At 40.1% G+C, this 24,426-nt stretch overlaps 2 protein-coding genes across 4 annotated transcripts in view; one reads left to right on the forward strand and one right to left on the reverse strand.

Moving 5' to 3' along the window:
• The first annotated feature begins 9,080 nt into the window (after window positions 1-9,080).
• Window positions 9,081-10,631, forward strand: LOC141404258 (aminomethyltransferase, mitochondrial). Its single transcript, XM_073987669.1, has one exon. It carries the CDS (start codon window positions 9,257-9,259, stop codon window positions 10,508-10,510), a length of 1,254 nt encoding a protein of 417 aa, XP_073843770.1. The 5' UTR covers window positions 9,081-9,256; the 3' UTR covers window positions 10,511-10,631.
• Window positions 10,632-22,465: 11,834 nt separating this feature from the next.
• The window catches only part of Cpr78Ca (Cuticular protein 78Ca), a 99,193-nt gene continuing 97,232 nt past the window's right edge, over window positions 22,466-24,426 (reverse strand). For 2 of the 3 annotated variants that reach the window (XM_073980920.1, XM_073980919.1), the window contains exon 2: window positions 22,466-23,045. In XM_073980920.1, the coding sequence (XP_073837021.1) occupies window positions 22,665-23,045 (381 nt within the window). In that variant the 3' untranslated portion in view covers window positions 22,466-22,664. The remainder of the gene's footprint in view (window positions 23,046-24,426) is intronic. The other variant, XR_012412270.1, reaches the window with a different exon arrangement.

Consider the following 24,426-nt stretch of genomic DNA (forward strand, 5'->3'; position numbering starts at 1 on the left):
CGGTATGGCAACACAAATTATTATTTCAAGGGTTCACAAGTCGCGCCATTATTTTCCATTTTCCGACTTGTCAACCCTTGTTCACTTTTTGTGCTCCTCCCTGCTCAATCATAATAGCTCGAGCAGGTGAAAGTGAACTGCAACTCACTTGTGAGTAGCTCCCTACGTGAAGATTCATAATCGCTATGTATAAAAGGTGTTTTTTAAGCTAGATAGAACTTTAAATTGTAAAAAGTAACACAAAAAATTAAATTTTGATGAAACTTTTTTTGTTTCAGTATACTCTGACAAATCATCATGAATAGACTCACGCTTGAACAACGCTACGAAATTATCCAAATTTACTTTGAAAATCAGTCGTCGATTCGCGCAACTTATATCGCAAAATTGTGTTCAGCGATGAGGCGCATTTTTGGCTTAACGGGTTTGTTAATAAGCAAAATTGCCGCATATGGAGTGTGACCAATCCACAAGAGACCCTACAGACTCCATTACATCAAGATAAATGCACCGTATGATGCGGTTTTCACGCTGGTGGCATCATCGGATCTTATTTCTTCAAAAATGAGGCCGTAGCTCGCGTTACGGTCAATGGAGGTCGTTACCGCACCATGATCAATGATTTTTTGTTTGAAAATATGGATGACATTGATCCGGAGGAGATGTGATTTCAACAGGATGGCGCTACGTGCCATACGGCGAACGCAACCATCGACTTATTGAAATCAAAATTTGGCGATAAGTTGATTTCGAGAAGTGGACCTGTCAATTGGCCTCCAAGGTCGTGCGATTTGACACCTCTCGATTATTTCCTGTGGGGCTACGTGAAGTCACTGGTTTATGCTGATAAACCAGCAACAATTGATGCCTTGGAGGCCAGCATTGTTCGTGTTATTCGTGACATACGGCCAGCAGTGCTCGAAAAAGTGGCCAAAAATTGGACGTCCAGAATGCACTTCGTCAAGAACAGCCGCGGTGCCCATATGCCCGAAATCATTTTCAAATGTTAATGTCACGTATTGATCTTTCGAATAAAAAAAAATTTTGATTACAATTTAATTTTTTGTGTTATTTTTTACAAATTCAAGTTCTATCGGGCTTAAAAAACACCCTATAAATAAAAAAGATCAAATGTCGTTCGTTGGTAATGGCATCAGTTGAGAACGGCTGGACCGATTTGTATAATTCTTTTTGTGAAATGTGCTATGAAAATTTAACCACGCCCAATTTTTCCATTTTTATCTTTTCTAAAAAGAAATGCTGAACCCATTTTTATGAAATTTTCAGGGAATGTACAGGAATGGCCCCCGAAAACAGGATACATTTTTATTGAATTCCAGAGGGGGCGGGGTACTTCCCCTATGCGATATTTTTAAAAACGCTATATACGTTATCCATTCCTTTTAGTATTTCCTCCGCAAAACTTTTGATCTTTAATCCTAATCAACATTTTTGTCGGTTCAAACGCCCAACATTTTTAAAACGCCCTAAATACATACATACGTATTTTGGGAAAAATTGTTTCAATATACACAGGCTGAGGGTATATCTCTGTCGGCAAAGCCGACTGATACTTTTTTACTTGTTTTGGGGTATAAAACTTTCTCCCATAAAATTGTCTATATAGGTCCACGCCTTCATATAGCCCCCACAGACCGGTAGCTCTCTATTTCCGGTATTTTGAAGGTTGTGGCCTCAGTATTCCACCGAAATGGCTGATATTTGGTATTTATTTTTCATTTGTAGTATAAAACTTTCTCCCTTAAAATTGTCTATATATGTCCACGCCTTCATATAGTCCCCATAGAACGGTACCTCCCGAATGTCGGTATTTTGAAGGTTAGCCGCCACATTGTTTTACCGAAATTGCTGAAATGTAGTATTTAGTCTTCTTCATAAACGAAAGGAAACCAATTGTTCCATTTTACTTCAATACAACTCGTGGTTGAGGGTATAGCAAGTTCGGCCCGGGCGAACTTAACGACGATCTTACTTGTTTAAATACATATGTATGTATGTTATATCTCCTATACTACTGAACAGTAGTGCGATTCTCTAACACATTTTTTGAGTTACCGACAAAAATCGTTAAAATTAAAACGTAAAATTATGAATGAAAAGTTCAAATAAAAGTTGACAACACTTTTGCTATCGGTAGAACTTTACGACTGCATTTTATTCATCGCTAACTTACCGAAAAACATCGGTAATTACCGAAATTATAAGCATTTTAATTTTACCGACAATTGTCGTTAACTCAAAAAATGAGTTAGAGAATCGCACTACAGATGTCCATCAAATTTGCAGTAAAAGCTCAATGTTTGCCGTTGTTATGTACATACCAGTACATATGTACATACATATGTATATTTTATGAATTCCGCAGAAGGATAGAAGAAAATATCTTACCTTGGTCATGGTGATTGACTTTGGGTGGCTGGGGTGTTGTTTTAATGCTTATTCGTTTTGCTGGACTGGCGGTTTGGGCTGGGTTCGGTTTTCCGTGTTTCGGTTGGTTTGCTGTATAGAAATGAAAAAAATTAATGTTAAAACTTTGAATTTAAAAACCTTGCCTCCTTTTTTGTCGTTGTCAAGATTATAGTGTATGGCTGAATTCCGCATCGTCAGATTCTTTGTAGTTTTTAAACGTCGTCAAAATATGTATTTCAGTTGCACACTCATGTATTGTTTCTCGAAAATTCAGCTAAATGCATCAGAAATAAAAATGATACATGTTTGCTTTTTACCTGCGTTAAAAATGCGCAATTGTGACGTTTTGAAATACAAAGCTTTGCATTTGTTAAGTATTACGGCGTTATGAAGCACAATACTTCAGACATTTGCAGTCATTTGTATTTGTATTCTTTTTCTATGTTGGGAACAGTGATACAGGAAAGCCTGGTCCGGATTCTTTTGGTCCGGGACGGAGGAAACCCCAGGACCAATTAATCTGTGCTCAGTTTGTCCCATCCCCATCCACCACACACAAATTTCGGTGAGACGCAATAGATGTCGTCATCAGAATACGCGACTTCCCCGCAGCCACACACATAGAACTTAACACTAGCCGTTGTTGTTCCAATCCCTGAAAATACATCGGTTTTGCGATTTAATTGCAATGGACTCTGAGGTAAGATCGAGGAAATATTGGATTTCACGAGTCGGAGAATATCATGGTCGCGGCGGTGCAGGAAATCAATCTCAACAACAACTGCAGCTCAAACCCACGGCAGCGGGCTTTCTTTCGTACCGTATTGACTCTAAACAATAGAGCTGACAGCTGAAATTTGTCTTCGTCTTCATATAGCCCCCATAGAACGGTACCTCCCGATTTCCGATATTTTGAAGGTTGTGGCCTCAACATCACACTTAAATGGCTGACATTTTGTATAAAGTCTTCGTTGGGAGTATAAAACTTTTCACCTGAATTTTGTCAGTATAGGTTCACGTCTTCATACAGCCCCCATAGAACTGTACCTCCCGATTTTCGGTATTTTGAAAGTTGTGGCCTCAATATCCCTCCGAAATGGCTGAAATTTGGTATTAAGTCTTCCTTGGGGGTATAAAACATTCCACCTGAAATTTCTCGATATGGGTTCACGTCTTCATATAGCCCTCATAGAACGGCACCTGCGGACTTCTGGTACTTTGAAGGTTGTGGCCTCAATATCCCTCCGAAATGGCTAAAATTTGGTATTAAGCCTTCTTTGGGGGTATAAAACATTCCACCAGACATTTTTTGATATGGGTCCACGTCTTCATATAGCCCCCATAGAACGGTACCTCCGGATTTCTGGTATTTAGAAGGTTGTGGCCTCAATATCCCTCCGAAATGCGAAATGGCTGAAATTTGGTATTAAGTCTTCCTTGGAGGTAAACAACTTGCCACCTTAAATTTGCCGGTTTAGGTTCAGGCCTTCATATAGCCCCCATAGAACGATACCTCCCGATTTTCGGTATTTTGAAGGTTGATGCTGTGGTTATACATTTCTTTATTTTATTGACTTGTCTGAAAAAATTTTAAACAGAAAAATTTTACATACCAACATTTTTGTACCTATTTTTGCATATGCAAAAATTTATGCATTTTGCATATGTCATATGTTTCGATTGCAATTTAATCAGAAGCCAAAAATATGCCCAGTCCCAAAATTTGACATGAATCGGACCAAACATGGGGGTTGCATAAAATTCCGCTGTCTAATCATGAGTTGTGGAATTCGGTACTCGGAAATGACAAGAAGTGAATAAAAAGTGAAAATAAAAATTGACAACACTGTTGCTATCGGTAATACTTCGCAGCAACCAAAATAAGTTGCTAATTTACCGACAAATTTCGTTAATTACCGAATTTATAATTATTTTAATTTTAACGATTTTTGTCGTTAAGCAAAAAATGCGTTAGAGAATCCCACCACAAAGGGGTATAGTGCTGACTGAGCAGATTGATAGCTCTTCGTTTCTCACGGTCAATGAGAACGCTTCTACCAGAATTATCGGAGCAGACCGCTCGATTTCATTACCTCTGAACGCAGCACTTTCATCAATCATCGGAAAGCTAATTGGCCTAGATTCAGGGAGTTCACAAATCATCGCTTCAGACATCTGCCCAACTCATCTGTTATTCGGGTAGCAGAAAGGACGTTCCGAGACGGCGGAATTACGAAATGAGCGTGATGAGCCCCAGTGACCCCAGAGCCAGGGAACTGGCACTGGAAGTTGAAGAGTTGCAACATGGGAGCCGGAATAAGTGAATTGTGGGCAACGGCTATGTCACTCTCGAACCCTGGAAAGAAGTAAGATAGGACTTCATTCATGTTTGGCGACGTTACGCTGACTAACCCGAAGAGGTGAGCAAGTTATATCAATCGACAGTTTGCCGAGCACCCCGGAAGTTACATGGTGAAGAGAAGAGTACTATGTCACACTATGCCACTACAATTTACAATGGATAATGTTGCGAATGTCATCAGGAACGCTAAATAATCCAAAGCGTGGGACCCTGATGGAATCTCCATGGTAATGCTAGTACCTCACCAAAGTTCTCAGTCTGTCGCTAAGAACTCACATTGTTCCCGACGTCTGAAAAATGGGCAGGGCGGTTCCGCTATTGAAGACAGGCAATGATTTCTGTTGCCCGTTGCAAAGACTCCTGAGGTTTTACTCGTGCCCAGCGTCAAGAATTGCTATCCATTTGCCGATCATCAGCATGGGGTCCATAGGCAAAACAAGACGACAACAGCGTTTCACACATCAACACACATATTAGTCAAGGATTCATCCAGAGCAGGACATTGTTGGTGGGGTTCAACTTATCAAAAGCCTTTAACACTGTTAAACACTCCAAACTATCTGAGGAAACTGAGCTGACAACCCTCCCGCCAATATTGAAACGTTGGATAATCAATTATATGTATGGATGCCAGTCGTACGTGGAATTCAGTAATAAGAAATCCAAGCCCCGTAGAGTAAAACGTGGAGTTCTCCAAGGTGGGGTTTAACCTCTACTTCTCCTGCATTCCACACCCTCCATACGGCATCGAAAGCCCAATTTATGCGGATGATTGTACGATCATGGGGTAAGGTACCTTCCCTGATGACATTTGTGAAAGACAGAAGTCATATTTGACCGATCTTAGTAATTTTCCACGCGAGAAATATGCAGATATCCGCTACATGGACGGCGCAGGTGAGAAGAGAGTTGAATGTCGTGGTCGATGGTAGCACAATTCCGACCACAAACTATACCAAAATTGTAGGGGTCTGATTCGACCGCGCGTTTGCCTCATACGCAAGTGGGAACAAGGTCTTCAAGTCCCTAGCCGGCAGAACTTGGGGCGCAGATAAAGAAACCTCGTTGGCCACATATAACGCGAAGGGTCGGTCTGTGATAAGCTATGCAGGGCCAGTTTGGTCGGCGAATATAAGTGTAACGCGATGGATAAATATTTAAACCTGTCGGAATGCCGTATTGAGAACTGCAACAGGGTGTTTCTTCATGTCTTCAGTGGACCATCTACATGAGGAGACAAAGATTCTTCCGGTATAGCAACACAATGGCATGCTTTCGTTGTAGTACTCGGATGTTATCGTGAGAGCCATTCTAATCACCATATGGTGGATAGGACCCCCACCTAGGCATGTCAGGAGGGATCTTCATGATCTAGAAAGAGAGGTCCAAGGGCAAGGATTGATGACACCGTGCAAAACATATGCTCAGCATGCGGTACAGGCCTTCACGACACACTGCAACTTTTCAACTGTCCTGCCAAACTAACTCCAGTATATCTGTGGCTACAACCCATCGAAGCAGCCGCATTCCTAGAAATGAAGATAGACCCAAAACCAGTATAAGCAGAAGAATGAGCTTGCGAACAGATAATAAAATCACTGTTACAACAATAACAACAGTTGCGGAGATGAGAGGCTGGGGAGGACTAAAGCCTCAATGGTCCTTGCTACCGGCCAGGCACATCTACCTGTTTCAGCATTACCATGGAGATTCCATCAGGGCCCAACGCTTTAGATTTTTGATTTACAGTTCCTGATGACATTCGCAATAACATCCATTGTAAATTGCGGTTGTTCATCCTCGGCAGGAAGAGATCTAATCTCTTCTCTTCGCCCTGCCACTCCCTGGGCATAGCGGTGGCATAGTGTGACATATTACTCTTCGCCCTGTAACTCCCAGGGTGCTCTACAAACTGTTGATTGAAATAACATACGCACCTCCTGGGATTAGTCAGCGTAACGTCACCAAACGTGATTGAGGTCCTATCTTCCTTCTTTTCAGGGTTCGCCTGAGCCACAATTCACCTATTCCGGCTCCCATGCTGAAAGTCTTCAGATGATTTAACCACTTGTTCCTCTTATAGTACGTTTATATATAACCGAATTTAAGAAAGCCACTGGGTTTCAAATGCCAATTCCTTTGCGTATATTTGACATTAACAAGGTTAACCCTGCAAAAGGCTGTAATATAAACATGGTCTTATCCTCACCGAAATGATAACTTCCAGTGTCAGCTCTCTGACTCTTGGGTCACTGGTGTTGGCACGACGAAGCTTATCACGCTCATTTGGTAATCTCTCCGCTTCTGTTGGGAAGTTTGATCTCGCTTCGGGTGTTCGATCAGCAGGAATATGGCAAGTAGCCGCAGAAATAATGATGTCTCGAAACGTCCTTTCTGCAACCCAAACATCAGAACAGTTGGGCAGATCTCTGAAGCGGTGATTAGTGAACTCTCTGAAACTCTCTGCGCCGTTCAGAGGTGATGAAATCGAGCGATCTGCCGATGGAGACCATTATGAGGAAATGGTCTGACCAAGGAGAAAGGACGGGTTGCCAGGTGACATCATTTGTCAGACCACGTGACACGATGGTTATGTCTGGGGAACTATGACACTCTCCGCTAATTCTGCTCAGCCGGCACTATACCGCTCTAGTCGTTTCCGAGAACCGGATGAAACAACTCATGATGAGCATTCAAATCCCCCAAGACCAGACGGTTGTGACCTTCCAAAAGCGGGCTAATGTTGGGCCTATAACCTGTAGTACAGCTATATATCGGCGGGATGTATACGTTTAGCAACATTACCTCGGCAGTTTCTTTCCTGACTGCTACCTCCATATATTCCATGTACGTGTCATTAGCGAGATAGATCTGTATTGAACAGACTACAGCAATAGGAAAGCTAATCCCCCACCTCCACTTTTGGTGCGATCGATCCTCAGTACGTTGTAACCGTCACAACGCTGTAAGCTGGAATTGTTGAGCTTGTTTAAGGCCCCATAAGAGGATTTCTGGTTGCCGCATCTCAACGCGGCTGAATGTGTGCTGAAACACGATTTTCGTATGCTTTGACTTTTGACTTAAAGTCGGAAGAACATGCAACTTAATGAATTAAGCAGGAAATCCTTTTATGTGACGAGGCCTTTATTCCTCCGACTCATGAAATCCACTAGTTCCTCGATCTTACCTCGGAGTCTATTACAATTAAATCGCGAAAGAATGCATTTTCAGGGAGTGGAACAACAACAGGTGGTGTAAGCCATGCGTATGCGGCTGCTGTTGGGGGAACTATGGGCCAGTTGCGTATTCCGATGACGACGACTCACTGGAGGCTGTGTCCACGCAGAATGCAACAACATGCTCCCTGTCGTAGTCCCTCGCATGGACAAGTCAAACAATCCCTTATATGCACCCATCCCGGCATCTATTGCTTCTCACCGAAATTCGAGTGTGGTAGATGTGACAAACTGAGCAAATCGAAATTGGTCCTGGGATTTCCTCCGTCCCGGCACGGAACATAAGAATCCGCAGCAGGCATTCCGGGATAAGCTGCTCCCAACACAGAAAAACGATACAAATACAAACATGTGCATACTTAGGTGGCAGCCGCGGGCCGGAACACGAGTGTTATATGGTTCAGGGTCAATCCGTTGCGAAAGATCCCGCTGCCGTGGGTTTTGTGACCACTGGGAACTTCAAAAGTAAAACTACAGATAGTTCGGTCATCAAATGTTGCTAAACTCCTAAAACACTCAAAATATGGAGGCACGGGGCTATACCAAAACATGGATCTATCTTCACAATTTTGGGTCTAGACGTTTTGAGACCACTGGGAACCTCAAATGTCAAATTAACGCTTTTTTGGTAAAAAATTTAGTTAAAATTCTCAAAATACCAAAAATCGGGATATAATCGGGATAAGCCCCCATTATTACAGTATATCCCGATTGTTGGTATTTTGAGAAGTTTTACCTACATTTTTTTACCGAAATAGAGTTAATCCCATTGACCTGAGATTTCGACCTATGTTGACAATTTGTGACCAAAACAAGTGCTTGGTGTAAATGCGGCATTAGACATCCAAATGAGAGACAATCCACAATCGATTTTTTTAATGTATGGCCATTTTCAGAATGCTAGAAAATTATCAATAAGAACAGCAACAAATCATCCTACAAGATAATGATAACATCGTTCATGACATTTCTTATCAGCAGCTTCTCGCAATCTCTTCTCTCAAGAGAACACAGCTGATTTGTTTTATAAGTTTTCTTTTGGATTGGGAATGGATGGGTGTTTCCAACCGAGACGACGACAATAAATAAATGAAAATAATAACAAAAACACACTACCAGACAAAATCAAATGATCCGAAAAGTAGAAAATCATTAGCTCTCAGTTGGAAGACATAGTTTCAAGTGTTAGCAGCTTATTTTGAATCCGAAAAAACAAGTATTTAAAAAAATGATAAGAACTTTAGTGACAAAACACGTTTCCAAATCCACAATATTCCAGCCCTCCTCTTTGGCCACTGTAAGATGTTTTGCTGCTGCTCCAGCCGGTGGTAAAGTTGAGCGTACCGCCTTATATGATTTCCATGTGAAAAATGGTGGTAAAATTGTAAATTTCGGTGGTTATAACCTGCCGGTACAATATTCGGATCAAGGTATTTCTGCTTCACACTTACACACCCGGAAGTTTGTTTCGATCTTTGATGTATCCCACATGTTGCAAACCTATATACGTGGCAAAGATGCCGTTGAATGCATGGAATCGGTGTGTACGGCTGATATCCGTGGTGCAGCCAATGGTAGTGGTTCGCTGACAGTCTTCACCAATGATCAGGGTTGTATTTTGGATGATTTAATTGTCACCAAGGTGCAGGAAGATCTATTGTATGTTGTCTCCAATGCTGCCATGAAATCTCAAGATATGTCCATAATGGAAACGGCTGTCAATAAATTCCGGTCGCAGGGTAAAGATGTTGCCATCGAATTTCTTACATCAGCCGATCAATCATTGATTGCCTTACAAGGACCCACAGCAGTTGAGGCATTGTCGTCGTTGACTCCAGCAGATTTAACCAAGCTATATTTCATGAATACCTTGGTAACAGAAGTGGCTGGGGTGAAAAATTGCCGCATAACACGTTGCGGTTACACCGGAGAAGATGGTGTTGAAATCTCTATACCTTCCAGTCATGTGGAGCAGGTTACCGAAGCTCTGTTGCAACAAACCAAGCAGCAAGTAAAAATGGCCGGTTTGGGAGCACGTGACTCGTTGCGTTTGGAAGCGGGTCTTTGTTTGTATGGCAGTGATATCGATAATAAAACTACCCCCATTGAGGCGGCTCTTGCCTGGCTGGTTGCCAAGCGTAGACGGGCTGAAGAAAATTTCCCCGGTGCTCAAATTGTCAACAAACAACTCAAAGAGGGTGTACAACGTCGCCGAGTTGGTTTGAAAATGGATCCATCTGCCAAACCACCACCTGCCCGTGCCGGTGTGGAGATATATAAAGACGAGCAAAAAGTTGGCCACATTACCAGTGGTTGTCCCAGTCCCTCGTTGAACATTAACATTGCCATGGGTTATATTAAAGAAGAATATAAACAGGCCGGCTGCCCGGTGCAGTTGAAGATTCGTGATCGTTTCTACAGTGCCGAAGTGGCTAAAATGCCATTTGTTAAGACAACCTATTATGTGAAGCCGAAACAATGAAGAGCCAGTGCTGCTAAGCAGATTTTTAAGCAGAAATTAATAAAAAAAATTTATTATATGTGCCATATTTAATGTTTATTAAAGAAAATTGTTATAAAAATTAATAAAGTTATTCTCTACTTGGGACGGTGTTTTAATTCTCTGTGCCACAAAAAAAAAAAAAAAAAAAAAAAAAAACGAATAAGAAAGTATCAGTCAGCTGTGCTGACGAAGATATACTTAGTATGGACTTTCTCCGGAAAAAATAGTATTGTTGTAATACGGATCGTGAAAACAATATTTTGCAAACAATTTGTAATAGATCCGAGACGAGTCCTCAAATTGCACTGTTCACAAATTTTGTTTGGGAGGTACTCGAAGGACGGGACCGATGTCTATATTCCAACCTGATACACTAATAATGCCGTATATGAAATATATTGATTTTGTATCACAAGCTTGCTTCAAAATACGTGGAATCTGTAGGTACCGTAATATACCAACAATTTATAGTAAGGATACTTGTGATTCATAGAGAACTCGAAATATTAATTTACCTTAAACTAAGTTTGCAGGAAATTTTTGCAAAAGTATGTGTCGGCAGGGTTATTTTGGGCCATTATCTCAGGAAGTATGGACTTACTCCCGAAAAAAATAGTACTGTTGTAATATGGATCGTGAAAACAACCTTCTGCAAACAATTTCTAATATTTCCGTGACGAGTCCTCAAACTGAACTTATCCCAAATTTTGTTTGGGAGATACTCGAAGGACGGGATCGATAGGCATATTCCAACATGATACAGGACTGAATGCAATAATATAATGAGCAAAGTTTGAACCAATCAGATACTGCCTGCGCGGATTTTGGGATTTGCCAATTTAGTTGGTGCCGTCAGGGTTTCTTGGAGCTTTTAGGCCATTATCTCAGGAAGTATGGATTTACCCTAGAAAAAATTATACCCTCGTTAAGGGGGCAACAACGACAACATGCTGAAACAAAAATTTCAAAACGATCCGAGAGGATCTCCTGAACTTCACATATTCCGAATTTTGTGTGGGAGATACCCGAAGGAGTGGACCGACGTAGTCCATATTCGAACTCGATCTATCTTGGTCCAAATCGATTGCTCCCTTCGAGAGTTATCGCTCACACCATTTTTCAGAACAAATTTTAACTTTTGTGGGGGAGGTACTCGAAGAAGGCCCATCTTCGAACTTAAACTAAGTTTGGACAAAATATTACGAAAGCCAAAATTTGGATCAAATTGGTTCATCCGTTCGAGAATTATCGTGCGCACCAACCAGCCAGACCGATAGACGGACGGACATGGCTAAATCGACACCAAATTGTCTGAAATAAATTTCGCCCAAACATACTTGGGGTCTAAAACCATTATTTCGATGAGGCACATTTTTGGTCGTATCAAAGTGTACCTACCCTCCTTAGACTAAAGGCTGATACAATACGTGATACAATCCTACTACACAACATCATTGTTCCGGCCAGCGGCTGCCACCTCAGTGTACATATGTTTGTATTTGTTTCATTTTTCTGTGTTGGGAGCAGCATATCCCGGAATGCCTGCTCCGAATTCTTTTGGTCCGTGGCGGGGACCAAATATATTTGTGCTCGGTCTGTCACATCCGCATTTTCATCCACATCCAGCCTTCAGTCAGGAGTGGGTGCATCTAAGAGGTTGCTCTGGACATGTCCACGTGAGGGACAACGACAGGGACTATGTTGTTGCATGTGGATACAGTCCCCAGTGAGTCGTCATCGGATTACGAAAGTCCCTCGTCTTCTGATTATGAGACTCCCCCGCAGTCCCCTCGACCACAACCGCACATGCAACCTTTAACACCAGCCGTAGTAGCCTTTTTGCAATTTAACTGCAATGTACTCTGATGTAAGATCGAGGAAATAGTAGATTTCATGAGTCGGAGGAATATCAAGGTCGATGCGGTGCAAGAAACCAAGCTCATCAACAACTGAAAGATGGCACCAGAAGTGGAGGTGGGGGATTAGCTTTCATGTTGCACCAGTCTGTCCAATACAGACCTATCTCGCTTGAGTCTGTCTCTAATGACCCGTACATGAAATATATGGGGGTAGCAGTCAGGTGTGGAACTGCCGAGATAGAGTTGCTGAACGTATACATCCCGCCGAGAAATAGCTGTATCTCAGATTACGTGCCTAACATTAGCCCGCTTTTGGAAGCTGGGTCCTGGGGGACTTTAATGCGCATCACGAGATGTGGCATTCGGCCCTCGGAAACGACCACAGAGGTACAGCGCTAGCTGAGCAGATTGACAGCTCTACGTTTTGCACGGTCAATCAGGACGCCCCTACCAGAATTTGAGGAGAGTGTCACAGCTCGCCAGACATAACCATCGTGTCACCTGGTCTGACAAATGACGTTACCTGGCAACCCGTCTTTTTCCTTGGATCAGACCATCTCTTCATAATTGTCTCCATTAGTTGACCACCCGATTTCATTATCTCTGAACGCCGCACATTCGTCAATCATAAGAAAGCTGATTGGCCGGGTTTTGGAGAGTTCACCAATCACCGCTTCAGAGAACTGCCCAATCCTTCTGATGTTCGGGTAGCGGAAAGGACGTTCCGAGACATCATCACTGCTGCAGCCACTCGCCATATCCCTGCTGGTCGAATACCCGAAGTAAGACCAAACTTCTCATCAGAGACGACGGGATTAGCAAATGAGCGTGATGAGCTTCGTCGAACCAACCCCGACGACCTCAGAGTCAGGGAGGTGACACTGGATGTTAACAGGCTGGTCGGCGAACATAAGCGGAACAAGTGGCTACATCATCTGAAGAGTTGCAACATTGAAGCCGGTATAAGTAAATTGTGGGCAACGGTTAAGTCGCTCTCGAACCCTGGAAGAAGGGATGACAGGACCTCAGCCACGCTTGGTGACGTTACGTTGACTGACGCGAAGAGGTGTGCAAATTACTTCAATCGGAAGTTTCTCGAGCACCCCGAGAGTGACAGGGCGAAGAGAAGAGTGTTACGTCGCATTAGATCTCTTCCTGTCGAGGATGAACCACCACAGTTTATAATGGATGATGTTGCAAATGCCATCAGGAACGCTAAATCATCCAAAGCGTTGGGCCCTGAAGGAATCTCCATGGTAATGCTGAAGCAGCTGGATGAGCCGGGAGTGGAGTATCTCACTAAAGTTCTCAACTTGTCGCTATCCACCCTCATTGTTCCCGAAGTCTGGAGAATGGGCAGGGTGGTCCCACTACGGAAGTCCGGCAAGGATGCCATCAAAAGTGAATCGTACAGGCCGAGTTGGCTTTTGTCGCCCGTAGCAAAGACCCTTGAGGCCTTAGTCCTCCCCAGTATCGGAAATAGCTATCAAGTTGCCGATCATCAGCATGAATTCCGTAAGCAGCACAGCACTACAACTGCGCTGCACGCCATTATCCCATATATTTGTTAAGGACTCTGCCAGAGACGGCCGTGAGATAAAACAGTGATGGTGGCGCATGATTTATCAAAAGCCTTTGATACAGTCAGGCACTCCACGCTGTTTGAGGACATTGAGCAGACAACCCTCCGGCCAAGCTTGAAACGTTGGATAGTCAATTATATGTGTGGATGCCAGTCGTACGTGGAATTCAGGAACAAGAAGTCCAAACCCCGTAGAGTGAAGCAGGGAGTTCCCCAAGGTGGGGTGATATATCCGAAACTGTTTAACTTCTACCTCTCCTGTATTCCGCCCCCTCCAGACGGCATCGAGATCGTAACGTATGCGGATGATTGCACGATCCTGGCGCCAGGTACCTATCCTGATGACATCTGTGAGAGACTGAACAACTATTTAACCGATCTTACCACCTTTTTCCATTCGAGGAATATGGAGATTTCCGCCACAAAATCAACAGTCACTCTGTTCAACACATGGACAGCGCAGTTTGGAAGAGAATTGAATGTCGTAGTCGACGGTAGCAGAATTCCGACCACAAACTGCCCCAAAATTTTAGGGGTCACACTCGACACTACTTTCAAGATGTGCGCGCACGCCACAGCTATCTGCGACAAACTGAAAAGTAGGAAGAAGGTCCTCAAGTCCCTAGCCGGCAGCACTTGGGGTGCAGATAAAGAAACCTTGTTGACCACATATAACGCGATAGGTCGGTCTGTGGTAAGCTATGCGGCACCAGTCTGGTCCCAGGGATTATGTGATACTAATTGGAAAAACATTCAAACCTGCCAGAATGCCGCCCTGAGAACCGCAACAGGGTGCCTCCTCAAGTCTTCAGTGGACCATCTAAATGAGGAGGCAAATATTCTTCCAGTAAAGCAACAAAATGAGATGCTTTCGTTGCAGTACTTGCTTGGGTGTTACCGTCAGAGCCATCCCAATCACCATCTGCTGGCTAGGCCGGACACATTCAGGCATATCAGGAAGGATATTCATGCTCTAGAGAGGGAGGTCCAACAATATAGGAGAGAACCCCTAGATCAACAGGCATTTCAAGCAGGTTTAAATAGTATGCGCACGGATGCAGTTGCTAAGGCCATAAGCATCGAAGCAGCCACTTCCCTGGAACTGGAGATAAACCCAGAGCCAGATTGAACAGAGGAACGAACATACAAACATAATAATAAACACTTTCACAATAATAACAACAAAGGCTGATAGTATAATAAAATAAATAACAACAATAGGTAATTAACAAGAGAAAGGAAAAATAAAAGACATTTGTATCGTCGTTTTCATTGGGAGGTAACATAGAAAATGCAGCGTAAATCCTCAAAATACCTTAAATCTGGAGGTACCTTTACGTAGAGACTATTCCGTATTATTCGCATCATAAGGCCTCTAATATTAGGTGCAGAAGTGTTATAGTCACTGAGAACTAGAAATGCCAAATTATAGCTAATCCGGCAAGAAAATATAGCTAAAACCCTCATAATGCCACAAATCGGTTGGTTCCGTTATATGGGAGCTGTACCAAAACGTGGAACGATGCCGTTTTATAAAGTAAATATTGGTTTTGACCATAACCCGATATAATTTGCAAAGAAGTTTAATATACCCTGTTACGAACATCACAAAATTCATTCAAATCATCAATGTCTTCTTCTTATCTCATTATCTAAAATCTAATAAATTTTATTTAGTGATATTCCCAAACAAAAAATGACAACAACGCCAACAAAACAACGTAATCCTTGTGACTGTAGGCAGTCGCCATCAATTATCGCCAAGAAATAAAATAAGATATTAATTGGCCAGTTAATTGTTTCTAATTAATTTTATGGTCAATTATTTGTGATTTGTGTTGATGTCCAACGGTGGCGAAAGAGAAATAATTGCAAATTTACAGCTTGTTTGGAATTTGAGAAGTGTTGAAAAACGCATTAAATGCTAAATTATCTCATGAAATATTAACAGTAATTAGGACAAGAAACAACATTCGGACAAAGAAAGAAATTATAACAAAATATTTCATATTTTATTTAAAAAAATTATTATTTTTTAAAATGTTCCATAAATAATGTTTTTTAATTGATGGTAAAATTACACGAGCTGTGAAATGTCACAACACAGGAATGACAGAGTTGAAATAACAAGAATTGCAGAATGTGATTGGGGTCTATTTTTAGACAACGTCATGTCATTTTAATATAGCCCAGCAAAAATAATCATTACAAAACCCTCTACTATCCATTAACATCAGTTAAGATATTCTACTCCTCCAAGGAATAAGCCTTAACGTGGAGGAAGAGCTTAGTAGAGACTATTTACTTCAATACGGCTCTTGTTAGAGGGTATACAAAGTTGGTCCGCCCAAATTTAATGTTTATTTATGTGTTGATATATATTTTGTTAAAAAGATCTAATGTTCTTCCCTCTACTTCCGATAGAAATTTTTGTTTGTCGATGAATGGACTTTTATCTCTCTATTCTAATTTAAGCTTCGTTCCAGAACTATATTCGCCGGGCTGAACTTTCTATAACCCCCGCCGCCACCACTGTATTGAAGTAAATATTGTTACGAATGTAACTGATAGGTTTAAGTTATTTTAGTTTAATTTCCGTTAATTTAAAAATTTGTATTGTAACGTAAAGTTTTTTATTACGCAGTTACTTTATTTAAGCAACAACAACTACCATGTAGAACTCTCTTCATCATTCTAGTTCTTACTTTACCTTTCATTAATGTGCTTTTGTTTGTTTTGCCATAATCACGTACTTATCGTTTAGTTTGCTACTTCTTTATTTCTTGCATTTGTTTGCTGTTGTAATTGCGTCATTAGTGTGCTTGTCCACTTGTATTGATCTTCGCCCATGTATGTGAGTCTGGTTGTTCGCTTAGGCGGCCATCAGACTATCTGCTTTTTCACATGTATGTTGTCACTTTGGGTATACTAATATACAGAACAGCCGATGTCATACATGTGAAAAAGCAGATGGTCTGATGACGGCCTTAGTGCGAATGTGCGTCTGCGTGTTCGCTGCACAGATTCGAGGTGTTGTCAGACGTGTTCTAGAGGATTCTTGAACGAGGGGATTTTGATGTAAATACAGGTGGAAGCCGCAACGCCGAGTTAATTGTGTTTTAAGCATTGAACTGAACAGATCGGTTAAAGAAGAGCTGAGTGCTAACTAGAGACAAGCTGTGTGCTTAGTAATTAAAGTCGGTTCCGAATAAGTGTAATAAAGTAAATAAAGCATTGTAGAAACGTAATCTAAAACGAACCCTGTTTAATTTGGTACAAATCGTACTGGAGAGAAAACAACGTCTACACGGAGATTAGTTAAACCTATTTCCGTAACAATATGAAAAATTAGTAACTATTAAGCTCTTTCTCTACGTTAAGTATAATCCCTTGGTGGAGTATAATATCTTAACTGATGATAATCACTTTATACTGATAATTTCTACCTATTGAGGTTCCAAAATACCAAGTTACATCCACTTCAGAAGGAAAATGTAGCAACACTCTTTACTAGAGCTCATCGTCGTTTTATCTATCCTCTGACTGAACACTAGGGTTATGACTTTTTTACAACCTCATATCCCTGTATGATATTTTGATGAGTTTTACCTAACATTACATAAAATCGGGTGCCACCGTGGTGCAATGGTATGCACGCCCTCCTTGCACGCAGAAGGTCGTGGGTTCGATTCCCCGGCCAGGCAACATCGAACATTTTTCAACGGTGGCAAAATACCCCTCAGTAATGTTGGCGACATTTCCTGAGTATTTCAGCCTTGAAAAACTTCTCCACAAGTGGTGTCTTAAACAGTAGGTCCCATATCATTGAGCTAAATATGAATCGGGGTGCACTCATTGATATGAGAGAAGTCTCCCTTGTCCCGTATGGGATGTTGTGGAACAATGTTTTTTGTTACATAAAATCGTAATTATAAAGTGATTCGATAGAAACAGCTTCCGCACAAAAGTTTTTAAAAATGTTTTTATTTTCACAACTTTTGAAAAATTTTTGAAGTCACTGCAAGCAGATATTTAACTGAAAACAAGGTAGAGGGGCACACGACATAACTAAAATGACATAACCGTTTGTTTCTCACTAATTTTATCATCGTATTATACCATTTACATGTATCATTTTATATTATATATTACTTTATTTTATATATCAAAAAAACTAAAAGTGGTTTGTGCGGAAGCTTTTTTAAAATTTAAGTGAAATTTTATTCATTAATGGGTAAAAGACCATCCCTTTGTGAAACAGGAAATATTTTTTTGGGAAAAAAATTTCATTTCATAGAATTTTTTCAAAATTTTTTTGTTCAAAGTGGTTTGTGCGGATCCTTTTTTATAATAAAGTGGAATGAATGTTATTTTAGGCATTAATAGGCAAAAGTTCATTCACTCTCACTACAGGAAATCATTTTTGAGAAAAATGTCAAAATATCATAACCCTACTGAACACAATACCAATCTCGGTTCGAAAATTTGACAAAAACCCCATGAAATACATAAAATTAGGCAATATCGGTCCATGGGGGTTAGGGATACGCAGTGAAACGCAATAATCGGGTTTTCGATTATACGATTTTCGAGAAAAACTTAAAACTCGATTTTCGGTTAGTCGATTATTTGAGGGTGTACTAAAAGTCGAGTATCGATTATTCGTTAACCGCGGAAAACCGATCATAATCGAATATAATCGACAATTTTCGTTGATGCAATCTGTGATGTACATATGTAAAAAAATACCGTCCATTACGCGGTATTAGCACAACCAAACCAAGCTACGACTAATGGTCGACTACGAATAATAGTTGACTCCGACTTTCGAAAGTCGATAAAGAATAATCGGTTATACGGTTTTCGCACAGTCAATAGTCGACTACGATTTTTAGAGATTTTACGGCTAATAACCGATTAATCGATTAACCGAAATTGGTTTTACGTATCCCTAATGGGGGTCAGACTAAAACCTACACATGAGCCGCCCAGTGCACACATTGATTAACTCCACTTTTTGAAAAATCTAACAAGACTAAACACTTTAGGAGGTTGCCGCATAAAAAAATCCGACATAGAACTATATGGATAGTTTTTTGTAAGTTTCCTATCTTCTGTGAACACAAAACTCCAAATAACAACCAATTCGGTAGGAAAATGTGACTAAAATCTTCAAAAAAATCTTAAATCGGGTGGTACTCTTACATGGGGCCTTTGTCTAAACGTGGATGTATGCTGTCTGATTTTTTGCAAGGAATGTTTTGTACCCCTGACTAAACATATCGAAAATATTTCAACATATCGAAAATATTTGCGTACCGTTCTATGGGGCTGTATAAAGGCTTATACCGAAAAATTCCAGGTGGAAAGTTTTATTCCCCCAACTAATACTAAATACTAAATTCCGGTCATTTCAGTGGTATATTGAGGCCACAACCTTCAAAATACCGAAAATCGGGAGGTACAGTTCTATGGGGGTTATATGAAGACCTCGACCAATACCGACAAATATCAGGTGGAAAGTTTTATACCGCTAAAGAAGACTAACTACCACATTTCAGCCATTTCAGTAGTATATTGAGGACACAACCTTCAAAATACCGAAAATCGTGAGGTACCGTTCTATGGGGGTTATATAAAGACCTTGACTTATACCGACAAATTTCTTGTCGAAGATTAAACATCAAATTCCAGCCATTTCAGGATATTGAAGCAAAATCCTTCAAAATATCGAAAAACGGGTGGCACTGTTATTTAAGGGCTATATGAAGACCTGGACCTATACTGAAAAATTTCAGGTGGAATGTTTTATACCCCCAACGAAGACTAAATACGAAATTTCAGCCATTTTGATGGGATATTGAGGTCACAAGCTTCAAAATACAGAAAATCGGGAGGTACCGTTATAGTAGGGCTATGTGAAGACGTAGGCCTATACCGAAAAATTTCAGGTGGAATGTTTTATACCCCCAACGAAGACTAAATACCAAATTTCAGCCATTTCAGTGGTATATTGAGGCCACAACCTTCAAAATACCGAAAATCGGGAGATACCGTTATATGGGGGTTATATGAAGACCTTGACCTATTCCGAAAATTTTCAGATGGAAAGTTTTATACCACAACGAAGACTAAATACCAAATTGCAGCCATTTCAGTGGTATGTTGAGGCCATAACCTTCAAAATACCGAAAATCGGGAGGTATCGTTCTATGGGGGCTATATGAAGACCTGGAGCTATACCCACTTAATTCAGGTGGAAAATATGTATACCCCCAACGAAGACTAAATACAAAATTTCAGCCATTTCGATGGGATATTAAGGCCACAACCTTCAAAATACCGAAAATCGTGACGTACCGTTCGTGGGGGCTATATGAAGACGTTGACCTATATCGACAAATTTCTGGTGGGAAGTTTTATACACCCAGCGAAGTCTAAATACCATATTCCCGCCATTTTAGTGGTATATTGACGCTAAAACTTTGAACATACCGAAAATCGGGAGGTACCGTTCTATGGGCCATGTTGGTGGGATATTAAGGCTAAACCCTTAAAAATACCGAAATCGGGAGGTACCGTTCTATGGGGGCTATATGAAGACGTGGACATATACAGATAAATTTCAGGTGGAAATTTGGTACCCTCAAAGAACACTAAATACCAAATTTCAGTCATTTCGATGAGATATTGAGGATAAATCCTTCAAAATACCGAAAATCGGGAGGTATCGTTCTAGGGGGCTATATGAAGACGTGGACTTTTACCGACAAATTTCAGATGGACATTTTATATCCCAGGGGGACCGGCTTTGATTTCTCTTATATTTTGAGGAAATCAGCTTCAAACAATTTGGAGTTAATTTAGCTTAGTTAGACCGTTTGTTTGGCTTGAGCGCATGATAACTATCGAACAAATTAACCGATTTATTCCAATTTTTGGATCTCGCAATACTTTGTCCAAACTTTAAGCCATATCGATCCTCTCCATCGGGCACATTCCCCACAAAACTTCAAGATATTTCGCTAAAATGGAGCGCACAATAACTCTCGAAGATACAAATCGGAGAAATCAGGTACCTCCACATAAAAATTCAAATATCCGATTTTACCGAAACTTTGAACATCCTGAAACTACCTCCAGACGTATATATATCAAGCACCAAGATGGTCAATATGGGATAACATCTTCGGATACCTCCCTCACAAATGTTCAACATAACTGCAGTTTATGGGCTGTTCGACCTTGCGGTCTTGACAAAATTGGCCATAAGCTCTAACCAACTAAAATGACGTCTTGACTGGATAACTATCAAAAAGAATAAATTCCGAAATTAGGTCCACTTCCAAAATGGACTATATCAGTCCATTTTTTCAGGTATCTTCTCCGCAAAAGTGCAAAACGTTTGCGATTTTATCGAAGTCAAATTCGTGAGCACAACATAAGCATTTATTCACGACGCCTACAATCGTGAGGTTATACCCCAAATGTTTCAATATTTGTATCGGAAAGTTTGTACGTCCAAAAAGGCCACGAAATTCTGAAACTCCCTGACTACACAATTTTTAGGGAAAATATTTTGGTTAGCCTCAACTCACACAGGCTGAAGGTATGTCTCTGTCGGCAAATCCGGCTGATACTTTATTACTTGTTTTTCAGAAAACAAAAGTTATGAATTTTCATAAGTTTTCATCTGCTGTGCCGACAGAAGTGATTAATCTTTGGGCATAGTCCTTGGAAGGTTTTTAATTTTATCGAGTCCATAAACATCTACTCCTACCATTAAGATATAAATAAGCCGGAACAACAACCATTGTGGTATCAGATGGATTTTTGTCAATTAAACATTTTTTGTCAGAACTTTGCTAAAATTTGTATCTAAAATATTGTGCACACTCTCTCTATCGAATTTATATAATTTGTGTCAATATTGCATATAAAATTCCCCAAAAAAACCCTTTTAATATCTTCACATAACGCTACACAACGTTTTTAAATTTCATGATTTTTGGTCAAGGTGGGGCCCCCCAAAATAAATCCTGCGTACGTCCCTGTGGTGGAGAGTATAATTAGGGATCTGTTCATAGTACATTTAGGTCCACCATCCCTGTTATTGTTTTTGTACAGTCATAGGTTAAAAGCTTTTAGCCGACGGCGAAACAGGCTGATACTTTTTTGCTTGGCTTCGCCTGTAAATTAAAACACTATAAGATTTATAATTGAATTTTATTATAAAAGTAAAAAGAAAATTATTACAAAAATATTATTTATAAATTAAATTTATTACAAATTGACCAAAATTCTCCATTTGTATTTTAAACTATGGACTCAATAATTAAGCAACTTCTACATATAATAACAAATTAAAAACTAATTTCAAAACTTAATAATGCTGATTTTGTTCCTCATAAAATCTCACTATATTTTGCAGCTAATGATATTTTAGGTTATCTTAATAAATGAAATATACATACATATATTTATAATGTCATAATTTATTAATACACTTTGAAAAATGGAGTCAAAATAAATATATTTACAAATAAAAGATAAATTCTTACATGATGTGATTATGATCCTCATCTTCTCCCTATTGACTCTTTTTAAATAAAACTTCAATTAATCTATTCTATACAAAATAAAATTGTATACTAAATTCCCTATGTACATGCATCGTTATCAGTTAAACAAATCACAGCTTGCGTGATTCTTTTTCATTCACCATTGGATGAGTGCGTATATATTCCAAAGCTCTATCCACATAAGCCGGCCTCGTTGGAATGTGTTCTCCCGTTGGATGGTAGCCATCACTGTCAGCCACATATGTCCAGGTTATGGGCAAACCTTCAGGTGAAACATATTGTACAGCACCCACTGCTCCATTGGTATTTCCAGCACCCTTAATTGTTATGCCATTCGATGTTTGAAAATCGAAATTATATTCACCATCTTTATTGGGTGGCTTGTTGTTGTAGTAAATGGTGTAAGCCTCACGATCCAGGGCTTTAGTATCGGCGACTGCACTATTTGTCACACACACCAAAACAATAAATAAAGGAATTGGCAGAGAGACCTGAAATGAGGTAATCATTTAATGAATTTATTAACTATAATATTTAAAAGGAAATAGACACGAGTAATTCGGTTGTGGTATTTCTTTACATATTCTACAGTACATTTGATACTATCGTGTGAATGCGGTCAACTACGCGGTAGTTTTTGCTCAACTACGCTCGAGATGGTGCAGCCGTCAAAATTACTATAGGGCGATAATTGATGGCATCGTGCAAAATATCTGCAAGCATGCGAAACTGGCACCTAGCTTTGTGGTTACAACCATATATACAGTTGCGTGCAAAATAATAGCAGTGCGGAACTGCTATGTAAGAAAGTTGGAATAATACTGCCATAAATCCTTAAAGCAATTCAATTATCTGCATAAGGCGAATGCTTATAAGGTGCCTGACCTCACGGGCTAAAATATTTTACATAAATATGCAACTATTAAGAAACACCATTAAAGTTTTCTGCTCAGGAGGGTTTTTTCGTATGCAAAGTAATAGCAGTAGAAGTAAGCCAAGTAAAATGAACATGCTAAAAGCTATTCATTTATAATACCCTAGACAGACGGCAACGTTAATTTGCATTAAGATGTGCATTTAATTTTAACCTGACAGACGACAGTTTCTGCATTTACGAAACAGCTGTTTGCTGGTAAACAACTGTTTTGTTGTTGTTTGCAATGCAAATTGTGTCTCAGAGCATGAATATGCTCTCTCTCCTACATGAATATGGGCTCTCTTTTGCAGCATTGCCATATTGAAATACCTAAATTCATTTTAAATTCCCTTTGATTTTGTGCATTACGAATGTGGATAATGTACGAATTAATTTGAATTAAGGCAGTTAATGCAAATTAAGGCTGCCGTCTGTCTAGGGTATAACTTTTTAGGGTTAAAAAGTATTTTGGAATGAAAATAAGACCAAATATAGACAATATGTGTACAACTGCGGATCTTCACTGCCTTTAGTGCATCACTGCAGCACAGATGGTCATAAACAGAAAAAAATTAAATTTTCCAAGGAAAACATAACATAACACGTAGTTGAATATATCGGTGGTATTTTATCAAAAATTACTTGTTATGTTCGAAAATCGTCAAAGCAACAAACGTCCATACTACGGATACTATTTTTTAATGTAGAAATAATCTGACAAAGTGAAGGAAATAAGACCAAATCTTTTGGAAACGTGCTAAATAACCACTTTTATGGATTGGTATGAATTAGGGCTACAAGTTTGCCAAAGACCCAAAAATGAAAATCCAATCGGTTTCCGAGATATGAAACCAACAACTTATAAACATAAACTATGATTAGCCGTTTGTAGATGAAGCCATAAAGTGACCGGGAAGTTATTGCAGATATATTACATTATTTACCACTAAAAATCG

This window comes from Musca autumnalis, unplaced genomic scaffold (genome assembly GCF_047663935.1).
Source record: "Musca autumnalis isolate F117 unplaced genomic scaffold, ASM4766393v1 scaffold_4, whole genome shotgun sequence".
NCBI classification, from domain to species: Eukaryota; Metazoa; Arthropoda; class Insecta; order Diptera; family Muscidae; genus Musca; species Musca autumnalis.